The sequence below is a fragment of the Macrobrachium nipponense genome, chromosome 12 (assembly GCF_015104395.2).
Source record: "Macrobrachium nipponense isolate FS-2020 chromosome 12, ASM1510439v2, whole genome shotgun sequence".
Taxonomy (NCBI): Eukaryota; Metazoa; Arthropoda; class Malacostraca; order Decapoda; family Palaemonidae; genus Macrobrachium; species Macrobrachium nipponense.
In genome coordinates, this window is record NC_087205.1 from 96,663,970 (window position 1) to 96,677,968 (window position 13,999).

General features: G+C 34.3%; 1 protein-coding gene across 2 annotated transcripts in view; it reads left to right on the forward strand.

Annotated features, from left to right (window-relative positions):
* The window catches only part of LOC135224683 (zinc finger protein GLIS2-like), an 87,587-nt gene that overhangs the window by 64,049 nt on the left and 9,539 nt on the right, over nt 1-13,999 (forward strand). For both annotated transcript variants that reach the window (XM_064263940.1, XM_064263939.1), the window contains exons 3-4: nt 7,400-7,537; nt 12,661-12,779. In XM_064263940.1, the coding sequence (XP_064120010.1) occupies nt 7,400-7,537; nt 12,661-12,779 (257 nt within the window). The remainder of the gene's footprint in view (nt 1-7,399; nt 7,538-12,660; nt 12,780-13,999) is intronic.

The window sequence follows — 13,999 nt, forward strand, 5'->3', positions numbered from 1 at the left end:
GCAAAAGCGGTGACCGCCTTTGTTGATACGTAGTACATGTCATGAAACGACTCAACTCGCAGATGAGCTCGTTGGAATATGCATGACATTTTCACCCATGAATGCTTGTAGGTGCTGCTTTGCAGCCCGAATCGATATGACCAGGCTAATTGGGATTTCAGAGCAGAGGATCCTCTGACGGAAGAGATGGGGGGAGAGAGAGAGAGGGGGGGAGGGGAGGCGGAATGGGTAAATTTGTCTCTCGGCGGCTCCGATAAAAATCTCCATTCACTGGGAAGTGGTTTTAGCCTCAGTTCGACGCGCTGCTGCCAGATTTGAATGACCAGTCGTAGGATTTCAGATTGCTTATCTCTCACTCTTATGTTTATCTTGGAACGCCTCTTTTTTTTTGAATATCTTGATTTTGGAATTTGTGTGTATTTGTTTACGTGTGAATATAACTCTGCATTGCCACCTTATGTCATTGCTGTTTCAGTATTTTGCATTGCTGTTCGTTGCACAGCTGATCCATCAGTCACTGACAACCATTTTCAATTTTTTTTTTATTTTGCAATAAAGACTAAATTACAACAGCATCTCAGAAGAATTGGGTGATAACAAGAATAGTAGTAGACATATGATAATACACGGCTACAGATGATAAAGGCACAATCAAAAATAATATAAAGAAACTTGTGATGTAGGAATAGTTTTATTAGTAGTTTTACTGATAGATTCGTCTTTTTATTAATGATAAATTTGCTGCAATCCCATGCAGGAAGTTTGTCATTCAATGCTGGCAATACCATTCATGGAAAGAATACTAATTAGTGCAGTGATTACTTACTACTGCTGTTTGTGCTGTTAATGCTGTCTTCTGAAGTAGTAATTCAATAATAATAATAATAATAATAATAATAATAATAATAATAATAATAATAATAAATAGGACAAATATGAGGAAACATTTAAACTAAAATTTACTCTTTAATTTTATAGTAACTGATGGATTGGCTTGCATAAAATTAATCGTGATAAAGCACATTCGCCTGTAATAATGGCTCAATGATAGTGTTGGTGATTGTGTTACTTATAAAAACTGTTCTTTACTAAATTACGATGAAGATGATAAGGAGGTAGGATTTACCAGAATGTTAATGATATCTTGAAATAGTATACAGTGGTGGTGGTGGTGGTGTCAGACACAGGTTGATTTATGGGGATGAAAATTAAGATCATTACCATTATTTCAAACTCGATAATAATAATAATAATAATAATAATAATAATAATAATAAATAATAATGATAATAATAATAATGAATAAAATAATAATAATAATAATAAAATAATAAGAATAATAATAATAATAATAAGGAAGTATTAAATATATCAATTTTTTTAAGCACAAAAATAGAAAGGAAGAATATTTCAAGCTATATCGGTAGAGGTCAAATACCAGAAAATATTGCATGACCTAAATTAAAATGTATATTAAGATGCAATAACGGTTGTTGGTATATATATATATATATATATTATATATATATATATATATATATTATAATAAGAAAAGCATCTAGTATTTCAGTTAAGGACGCAGGAGTTGTCGTCCTCTTAAATGCAAATAACGATGTTATTATTATTATTCATTATTATTATTATTATTATTATTATTATTATTATTATTATTATTATTATTATTTAGTTCTGTAATTTTGATATGTAATACTCATGTATCGTGATACTATTCCATGATTATTATTGAATATTAATATTAGATTTAAAATGTCAAATAGTTTCGGACACATCACGTCTACGGCGTTCAGACAATATACTTTCGCAATATGATTCCACACAGTTATTCTTTTATTATTGTATGCCCGACTGCAACTATAAAGCAAGTGAATCTTAAAAATTGACAAGGAAAAAATATCCAGTAAATTTAATAAGGACTCAGTACTGACAACTAACCAAAAGCATGGTCGCTGTGGCCGATACTGTCTTGCATTTTTTTTTTTCTTTTTGGGTGACATAACGCTTTTGTGCTTCATATGATAACAGTCATTCGTTGCGTTACGGATCTTAAGCTAGGTCGCATTTATTTAGATTGGAAATGACCTCCGTCATGCGAGGGGTCAAAGGAGGATAATTTTTTTTCCCCGATATATTTGGACTAATGGGACATTTTACTATCTCCTTTTTCAGTTAAGGTGTTATCTTCACTATTGATGTCATTATTGCGAAATAGCAGTCGTGATAGTGGTGGAATAAATTATTGTTATTATTATTATGATGATGATGATGATGATATAATGATGATGATGATGATGATTATTATTATTATTAATTTTATTAATCTACTTTTTAAGTTGAGCTATTATCTGCATTATTGTCATTATTGCTAGAGAGCAGTTATGACAGTGGTGGAGTAAAATATTATTATTATTATTATTATTATTATTATTGATTATAATTATTATTATTATTATTATAGTTAATAATCTACTTTATCAGTTGAGCTATTATATGCACTATTGGCATTATTGCTAGAGAGCAGTTATAGTATTTGACAGTGGTGGATTATTATTATTATTATTATTATTATTATTATTATTATTATTATTATATCCCTGGAAGGAGAAGGAACGTTGAGTAAAGTCATGAAGAGAGGGAAGAACCGAAAGCAGTGTCCTCCCCTCAGTTCCCCCCCCCCCACCCCCCCCCCCCCCCCCAAGAGAAAATGAAAAGATCTTGTCTCCTGTAACTGGCGAAGTATTTATTAATACTCTTTAATCTCTCAGCAACACGGAGGTGTCCGTGCCTCCCGTAGCCTTGTGTCTCATTAGAAAAGCTAAACAAAAAGAAGAGAACATAATTACCAGTAGCGCTTGAATAGAATTTAGCGTAGTTTCCTTATTTATTTTTTTTTTCGTATTCACTTATTGTAGTCTAGTGACGTTGCACAAATACCAAGACTCATGAGTATATAGAGAGTTCAAAAATGGCAAATACCAAGATTCATGAGTATATAGTGAGTGTAAAAATGGTATACATAGATTTGGTCAGGAATTTTTCTGGCACATCATCGTGCAAAAGGCATTTGTAAATAGATGCTTCAAGTGAGGCTAAGTCGGTGGGACTGTCGTTGAGAGAGAGAGAGAGAGAGAGAGATGTGTTTGTGTAATCTGCTAAGCAAGATCAACCCCATAGGGGTAATATTTATTAAACTTAAAAAAAGGAAAATAGAACCCAGAGACATATTTGAAAGCTCATAATGATTTCAGGTTCATAAAGTGTCAAGATTCAGAACTTTTTCCTTTTTATTTTTTTCTTTGTATCATAGATATGACTAGACCTGCATTGATCAAAAATGAATTCCAATTTCTCAAGGTGTCACAGGGAGAAAAAATAAAAGGATGCCATTGTTTCATTTACAAATACTCGGAGAACTTTGAAATGGCGACGAGTATTAGCTAGGGCTTTCAAGTATAGGTTTCAGGAATCCACTTTTCGTCTCCTTCTGTTCAGTCGAGTACTACCAAAGCCATTACTTTGTAGAGTAGATACGATTACGTCATGTCATGCAATGTTAATGTCATGCGCTACCCCTAAGTCTCACTAAACAGTTTTTCTTTTATATAATGTAAATTGAAATTTACATGGCAGAGAGATCGAACGTGTGTAGAATCAAGAAACAGAATTAATAAATGAAATTGTCTCTCTCTCTCTCTCTCTCTCTCTCTCTCTCTCTCTCTCTCTCTCTCTCTCTCATCATTTCGCATGCAAATGCCTTACCTTTAACGGGAGAAAGACAAGATTTGCTGTATTTGAAGAGTAATTTAAAGGCTTCGACTCACTGGAGTGTTGATGTTCGCCGAGGGGGGGGTGGGGGTGGGGTGGGGGGGGGGGGGAGGTGGTTGACAAGAAACCCTCCATTTGCCAAATTAGCAAAAGTCTCCCATATTGCATAACTCACTGGCTTCTCCTCCTTGCCATGTGATGACGTAGTGCTGACGTCATTAGCTTGTCAAAAATGCAGTCCTACCCATGGGGTCACCTGGGCATAATGGCGTCGTCAATCAGGGTATCATATGAGAGGTATTTACATTATGTATATATAATATATATATATATATATATATATATATATATATATATTTTATATATATAATATATACTATATATATATATATATCTATAATATATGTATGTATGTATGTATGTATGTATGTAGGTATGTATATCATATACGTTTATATATAATTATATATTTCTGTATGTATACTTGACGCAGGATATATATATAATATATATACATATATATATATAATGTATATTATATAAATATATATATATATTGTGTGTGTGTGTGTGTCCCTGCCAAGATACGGCTACAGCTTATAAAATCTGTCGAGGGGAGGCATTCCTTCCTTCTTACGAACCAGACTCGAGCGATTGTGTTCGTAGCCTAGTAAACTGTCCGTAAACACACACACACACACACACACACAGACTGTACGCCCGTGGGAAATTCTTTGAACACAGAACACCCATCACTCCCCCACAGGGCGTATCAATCTTTGCGTGCGTACTCACACACACACACACACACACGTACGTACCCGTCCTCACTCACTCACATACACACGCTCCTCAGCTGGGGGTAAAGAGTGTAGAGTTTACTTCAACAACTCACGAGGTCACGGGAGTCGCCCCTTTTGTTTGTTTGCTTGTTTGGTTCTTTGTTTCCAACAGACGGCACCGGGCGGGCCGTTGGAATTACAGAAGCTGATGGTTTCTTTCTTAAGCGACGTTTTTGTTTCTCGGTACTGTTTCTGTAAGAGGCCACCCCCTTCCCTCCCTCCCTCCCTAACCCCCCTCACCCCGGTTTAAAAAAAAAAAAAAAGTCTCTCATCTCTCTCTCTCTCTCTCTCTCTCTCTCTCTCTCTCTCTCTCTCATCTCTCTCTCTTCTCAGTTATCACGTCGTCTATGTTTCTGTATATTATAATATATATATATATATATATATATATATATATATATATATATATATATATATATATATATATATATCATATACATATACATACATACGTATATAAATAAATATATGCACGTACGTGTGTGTGTATATATTATGACCGGTAAAAAATGTTCTCTTACAACAGAATTCCATCTAATAAAAGGAGCCCATAAAAACGCCAAAATATAGAAAGTAAGTACAATATTTCAGAGACTGCTGTCTCTCTCTTCGGCAGTCTCTGGAATATAGCACTTACTTTCTACATTTTGGCGTTTTCATGAGCTTCTTTTATTAGCAATAAATGTATATATATATAAAGATAGACGAATATAGATGACTAGACGTAGATCTTTTTATAGAAATGACACCACATTATTAGATAGATGGACAGACATAGATCTTTTTATAGAAACGTCACCACGGCCGACTGAAACCACCCTGATTACGATCACCACCACCAACTTGTCTGTCAACTTCTTGAATTTCAGCAGTGGGCCGTTCCCAACTTCAGACGTCTTGCCGCCGTCTAATGCTGAAGTCACGGGCGGACCTTTCTCGCCTGAAAACGAGTATATATATATTTTCCCTATGCATTCTGAAGGCCTCAGCTCGAGAATGCAAATAGTGTATATCAGGATCAGGAAGAAACAATACGATTGTTTTTTCCTGCCGTTGTCTCGTCATAGTATCAATCTGAACGTGTCTCAGTGTCTTTCCTAGAAAGGTTTAAGACGGGAAGAGGCTTCTAAATAAATCCACACCAAATGTTCTCAATACACGAACCTGTTTTTAAGGAGGCGAGTATTTCCGTCACGTTGGGAAACGGGTTACGTCGTTTGGAATTCACGTTTTCTCTTTCATTTTTGCCGAATCGGCCGTCTCCCGTGGGAAAGAAAACGGGATGAGCTTCAGAATATTACTCCTTGGCTAGGGGGCGGGGGGCGGGTGGGGGAGTTGTGGATTTATTGGGTGGGGGTAAAGGGAAACTGTCACTGGGCCCAATGTGGACAGTCGGTCGAAATTGCCTTTCTGAACGGATCCAGATGATTGCTTATATACAAACGTAAACAAACACACCTTCACACACTCACACACACACACGCATATATATATATATATATAATATATATATATATATATATATATATATATATATATATATTAATATATACACACACACACACACACACACACACACTACACACACATATATATATATATATATATATATATATATATATATATATATATACCACACACACACCACACACACACATATAAATGTATATATATATATATTATATATAATATTATTATATATATATATATATATATATATATATATATATATATATATATTATATAGAAATATACATAATGCTGAATTTATATCAGAATTTTGTCTAAAAAAACACATAGTTTAATTTTTGTAGCATACATTTTGTTAAGATTACCTGCATTGGTCACTAAATATTTTAGGAACCGTTTTTCAGTACATCATTTCATCAAGTCTTCCTCCGTAACTATTCATTGAATCATTCAACTTTGGAAAGAAATCATTTTTATACGTTGTTCAGTGATGTTTTGGCAGCAATAAATGCAGTCATCATTCATGTTTTATATTATTATTCGTTGTGATGACATTGGCTGAAAGCATTAATGGACGATAGAATTAAACAGTCTTTATTTTTCCTTTTTTTTTTACTTTACATTAGTCTTCATTTTAAACCAAAATTGTACACTTTTCTTTTTACCATCACGTAAATCTACGATTTTGAAGAAAAAAAATTTAGACGTGATTTTACCATTACTTAATTATCCATTTCTAACAATAATGGAAGACTGCTTTGTGTCATTACACAAGTCTTCGTTGCTGGCATAAAATTGTAGACTGCTTGGTTTTTACCATTACTACCATTACGCAAATTTTAGTTTTTAACAAAAACTGTAGTCTTATGTTTTTACCATCATATACATCTTCGTTATTGAAATAAAATTGTAGGCTTCTTTGTTTTCACCATTACATAAATATTTTTTTTTTTTTTTAATGAAAATGTACAGTGCTTTGTTTTTATCATTGAACAAATAGTCGGTATAACGAAAATTGTAGACTGTCTGGTTTTAACATTACACAAATCTTCGATGTTTAACAAAAAAAAATTTAGACTGATTCCTTATTACCATCAAACAAAGCTTCGATTTGGGAATAACAAATCGTACATATATCAAAGATATAACTGCCTAAATTTCTTACTAAATTTTATTTTATTTTATTATATATATATAATATATATATATATATATATATATTTTTTTTTTTTTTTTTTTTTTTTTTTTTTTTTTTTTTTTGAGCGCCACCTAGCAAACCCTAATCCCCATTTTTGGATCCCCAGATGGCTCGGTTGCGGACGGAGCTTCGAGTCCCTAGACGAGCTGGTGTCCCATCTAACAGCTGCTCACGTGACGTCCCAACATGGCGCTTTTTTTTGCCTGTGGCACGGATGCTCCAGAACGAAGGGCTTCAACGCTAGGTAAGTTTAGTAGATCTTCTGTAAGTCTAGTAGATCTTCTGTGTGGATGGAGAACAGTTACAGCCACAACGGATATTTACTTCGTTATGCTTTTTGGGGTCCTCCTTGGGTTATTTATTTATTAATTTTTTTTAGAAGAATTTGAATAAAAAAGAAAAAGTGAGTTTTGCTCTTACGTTTGTGAGGCGACAGGTCAGAGTTTATTATGCAGTTGGAGTCCTTCTTGTATCATGTTTTGGAACAAAATTTGAATAAAAATATAACTAGTGAGTCTTACTTTTACGTTTGTGGGATGACCGGTTAGAGCCATCATCGCTTATTTTATTATGCAGTTGGAGTCCTTCTTGTGTCTTGTTTTGGAACAAATTTTTTATAAAAAATAAAACTAGATTCTTATTTTTTGTGTATGTGAGGTGAAAGGTCTGCACTATCATAGACATTTATTTTGTTATGGAGTTGGAGTCCTGTGTCCTTTTTGAGCGCAGATTTTGAATAACAATAAAACTAGCAAGTCTAAATCTATTTTAGAGGTGAAAGGTCACAGGTATCACTTATATTTATTTTGTTATGCAGTCAAAGTCCTTCTGTGGCCACTTTTTCGAACAGAGCTTCAAATATGAAGAAAATAGAACATGAAAAAGTTGAGCTGCATTAAAAACAATCTGTATTCATATTTAAGTGAACAAACTGTAAAATCAACGCTTGTTTATCGAAAGAACTAGCCACTAAATTATAGATTTCAAACTCATTTTCTTGAAGGAGAAGGCATGACGCACTTTTAGAGTTTGTAGAGATTGACGTTAAAGAATAAACTTCCAGATGACAAATGTTACCAGGCTACATGCTTATACTCAACCGCCGCCAATAGAAGTTCCTTGCATACGTTAAAACACCTGTAAATAGTTTATCGTTTATCTTGGAAAAGAGTGGCGTTATGTGTTCGTGTGTGTGTGTGTGTGTGTGTGTGTGTGTGTGTGTGTGTATGTATGTAAATGTAATAGCCACAATGCCCTCTTAACTTCTCAAATTCTTTGCTCTTTTTTGGGTACGCTTGTCACTGCAAAGCTTCGAGATTGTGACTATTACATATACGTATGTATCTGGTAAAATTGACTGGTAGATTCTACATTATATATATACTAATATATATGAATATATATATATATATATATATATATATATATATATATATATATATATATATATATATATATATATATATATATATATATATGTGTGTGTGTGTGTGTATGTATGTATTTATATATAATATGTATATATATATATATATATATATATATTATATATATATGTATTTATATATATATATATATATATATATATATATATATATATTATATATATATATATATTCATCCATACAGGGAGAGAGAGAGAGATAACCCTCAACAGTCGTAAAAAAAATGAAAGAAATCAGTGACACTAATTTGTCAGAGGCAAGAATGCAGAGTTAGCCAGAAGTTGGCCATCTAAGCGAACGCCCCACATGGCAGTAGTACCAGATATCCCTCAATGAGTTTATTTGTTCTACAAGGACAAATGAGCCTCGCCGAAATTCTAAACCCCCCCACTGTGGGTCCCTCGAGACGTAAACTAGATGGTTAGACTCAGAAGAGAGAGATTTAGTAGGCGTGGAGTGCAGTAAGAGGGTCCTGGGCCGGTTACAGTAATCAATTGTGGTCTTGAGTAGCAAAGGTAGTGAGTGCCTCGTAGTCTCGAGAAATATATATAATACAGAGAAAGTTAGAGAATTTAGTTTGAATTTTGTGTCTTGTCTCATTCTGAGAGCGCTTTTAGCTCTTCTTGTGAAACGTAAGGCTCAAGACAAGAGAATTTTTTGTTAAAATATATTGACTTGACTCAATTTTATACTATAAATTTCTATATAGTTATATATGTTATCATATATATATATATATATATATAGATTTATATGTGTGTTTATTTATTTATATATATATATATATATATATATATATATATATATATACATATATATATATAATATATATATATATATATATATATATATATATATATATATATATATATGTATGTATATAAGAAAATTATCATTAAAATTGTTTGTATATATTTCGGCAGTACATCATAAAAGAAAAAAAAAATTATGCAAATATTTCTGGGCCTAGAGTTTATCTTTTAAGATGATTACATGCCAAGGATTTTGCCCTCTTTTCATAATTCCATAAGGAGGGGAATATATATCTAATTAAAGTTTTTTTCCCTATTTTTACAATATTTGGTATCATAATAATATCACCAAACACTCTCGTCAATTTTAGTTCATTTCCGCTGGTCGATCGTGAGGCTAGTTTTTTTTTTTCCCTTCTTCATTTCTTGTATCATTTTCCATCATCTTGCAGTTTGATGTTACTGGCATTTCCCTTCCCTTTCTGCCTTTCTTCTGCCTGAATTAACAGTCTAATAATGTCGCCGTTGTCCATGCAGCCTTTCACCAGCTTTTTGACGGTATTTCCTATTTTGGTCGTTATTTTCAACTCATTTTTCCGGCAAAACCCTCCTATCACCCCAGGGGAGAGGAATACAATACTATCCCTCTCCGTCGGTTGTTGTAGTAGATATAGTGCGTCTAGGGATAACGGGGGATGGGGGTTATGGGGTGGGGGAATTGGGAAAGTTTTCCCTCCCAGGATTCCCTGTGTGGTATAGTGCCACGTAGGATAACCGCCCACCACCCCCATGCCCCACAGACACCCAGCACCGCTGGACAGTTTGAGGAACGACAGAGGTATTCTTTGTTCGGGAGTCCACTTGTCTCGAAGAATTGCGCCGGGGAATGTTTCCTCCATCAACTTCGAATGTCGAAATTGGCGTGGCACCGACACCTTCCTTTTTTTCCACGCTTTGAACGCCGAAACTGCGTTTGCCTGCCCGAGACCTGGGGTCCCACGTTGACCGCGTGTGATCTCCCACAGTTCCCGCAGCGTGGGTTTTCTGTGGAGACGAGCTTTCGGATAAATGGTTTCCTCCTTCAAAATCGACATGTTAATCAGTTTTAACATCATCTCCGATGCTCCCACGGCTGGTTCTTGAAGGAGCAGAAGAGGAATGAGTTCGTTTACTCACCCGTAGAATAATCTGTTATTACTCCTTTGAATAAAAAAAAAAAAATTTATCCACTGTTTTTCTGATGCAACTTAAAAATGAAAGCACAACTAAGGCTTGGACGATGAACAAAAAGAAAATCTTCACAGGAATCAGAAGGCATTCAAACTTGTTACAGTAAAAATACAAAAAAAAGTGGATAAAAAAAGACTCCAAGAATCTATTGCCAATACCGAAAGAGAGATAGGAGGAAGGTAGTAATAGAGAGAGAGAGAGAGAGAGAGAGAGAGAGAGAGAGAGAGAGAGAGAGAGAGAATATTCCTAAGGGAACTAAGAAGGTTCATACATTGTAGCAGTTTAAAATCCTCACTGTTTCCTTAACAAAGTCGTAACTTGAGCAGTGCTGTTTTTTTAAGATGGGTGGAACCATTTTGACAGTGATATAATAATAATAATAATAATAATAATAATAATAATAATAATAATAATAATAATAATAATAATAAAATTTAAAAAATAATGAAAAATAATAAAAATCTCCATAAATGATCATTAATTTTTATAGAATCCATTATAAGTATTTATGAAATGCCTTTATCATTTCATATCCAACTACCACATTCATATTCTCGAGTTTATTGGCCGCAAGCACAAGCTTTTTTCTCAATATTCATTGCCAGATATTAATATTCTGAAGACCGATAAAACAAATGGAAATTAAAATAAATCTTGAATGATATTATTTGTGGTCCGAATTACATTCCAAATATGAAGGAATTCAAAGGATACTCGGTTTCTGATTTTTAGTTTCAGTTACGAAGGAAATAAATTTTTTTTCCGCCATTAAGCTGTTTGCAATGGTCCAGTTTATTAACTGTTATTTTAATTCCTGATTTGAAATAGATGCTACATTGGTTAGATCAGGCATATTTTGATTGAAATGCACGAAAGCAAAACTTCTTTAATTTGCATAATTGCCTGATTTGAGGAATTTCTCATATTACGAATTTTCTCTTCATAGTTGACATGAAAACCTTTAATATATATATATATATATATATATATATATATATATATATATATATATATGTGTGTGTGTGTGTGTGTGTGTATATACAGTATATATATATATATATATATATATATATATATATATATATATATATATCTATTAGTTGGGAAGCTGGTTATTATAGTAGTTTAGGTATGTGAATGTCTCTTCAAATGTGTTAATTGATTTAGATTTAGTGACAGAAAAATAAAATTTTCAAGTATCTATAAAGTATTAACTGTGTGATGTCCCTTAGAAGGTTTATATACATATTTATATATCCATCATAAATATATATGTAGATTATATAAATCGAGAGAGAGAGAGAGAGAGAGAGAGAGAGAGAGAGAGAGAGGTCTTTTCCCATGACCTTTTTATTTTTTTTAAGTCTACAAGATTTATTCTGATCCGAGGACCGGGTGGGAGGGAGTCGGGGAGGGTCGAATGACCCAGTGATCTTATTCTAAGAGGTCGGAAATGGTCCTTCACTGACGATTTTCAGAAGGGCAGAAACAACAAGGCGTGATCCGGCCTCCTGCCTACTCGGGCCGCGTGCAAGATTTTCACTTACGCATAAGTTGTAAACATTATATTACGAACTTAACGTAAATTAGAACTTGGTAAAATCTACGGTCAAATAGATCCTGGTTTCACCAAAATAAAATAAATAAATGTGCTATATTTTATTAGAAATATTTTTTCTGTGCTGTTTACCATGAACATCATTTATTTTTTTACATTTTCATTCTAATAGATAAATCGTAAATATCCTACCCTAAAATTCCTGTATCTATAACTCAACGTCAAACACCTTTTGCAGACATTTTTAGGCTCTTCCATAGACCTTTCCTACCCTCCCTCAACAACAACAACAATAGCAAAGTAGTTTGTAAAGAAAAGAACAAGAAATTGCCTTTTGACTTTTCTATGGTCAGTTTTTGACGTATCTTGACCTCATCCACAGATACAAGATGCTGATCCACATCCGTACCCACACGAATGAAAGGCCTTACGTGTGCAGTCAGTGCGACAAACGCTTCAGCAGACAAGAGAACCTGCGGATCCACGCACGCACGCACACAGGTGAGTGAGATTTTTTTTTTTTTTTTAACGAGTTGCGCGCCCATTCATGACCTGACCAGTTGTGTAGCTCTCTCTTAGGGATTGAGATGACAGTTATACGCCACTGTTACTTTCCTTACTTTTTCTCTTTCGTACTCTTTTGTTTTAATGTCTCCTTCATTTATTTCGGTTCTCTGTAGAATGTTGAATCTTCTGGCATTTTCAGTTGACAGATGTTTTTTTTATTAATATTGTCGGTCAGTTGAAAGACTCCCTGTAGAATGTTTAATCTTCTGTCATAATCCGAACTGACACTTTGCGTTAATACTGCTGTTCAGTTGAAAGATTCTGAATCTTCTGACACAATCCGAGTCGACACTTCAGATCAATACTGCTGTTCAGTTGAAAGATTCTGAATCTTCTGACACAATCCGAGTTGACACTTTAAATCAGTACTGCCGTTCGGTTGACAGATTCTGAAAGATCTGGCGTGTTCTTGGGCACCTCCAATACCCCGGTACACTCGATGCCCTGTATAAATAATTCCACTGAATGAAACGAGACGAAAGCAACAACAAGAAAGAAGCAGCCGGCTTCTCCAAGCGCAGTCGTATGACCAGTGGGAGAAACTGATGAGTCAGAGCTTAGAATCCAGACGATTTTTTTATGGCAAAAGTTCAAAGCAACTTAACCCAAAGGGGAAAGAAATAAAATAAAAGACGGCAGCTCCGAAAAAGACGAAGAAGAAAAAAGAAAACGGCTCGGCTACCGAATTCAGCTAATTGTCTCTTATTTAAAAGTAACTTCGGGAAGAGCGAGAAAGAGAAGAAGAAGAAGGAGAAGAAGAAGAAGAGGGCTCCCCCATTGAATGGGGGATCGCGTGATAGACAATCATTTTCCCTGATTAGGTTCCAATCATCGTAACCTTCGAGAAGATTAGTGGCGACCAAATCAGGGATTAGAATCGGTTAGTCATTTCACTCGAGGCTCGTAAACAAATAGTACAGTAGGTATACCTCTTCCGTATACGTTCTTGCTAGCCGATTCTCCTCCTCCTCCTCCTCCTTCTTCTTCTCTCTAAGAAGCGTTGGGTCAGCAGCGGTGCTCTGCGCGCCATCTAGCGGCGGAGAACGGTACTTGGCGATTGGAATATAAATAATAATAATAATGTTAGCATTACTTCTCAGCTTTAGATCCTATCTTAAGGAACATGGCCAGATGATGTCATTATTGTTGAAGTA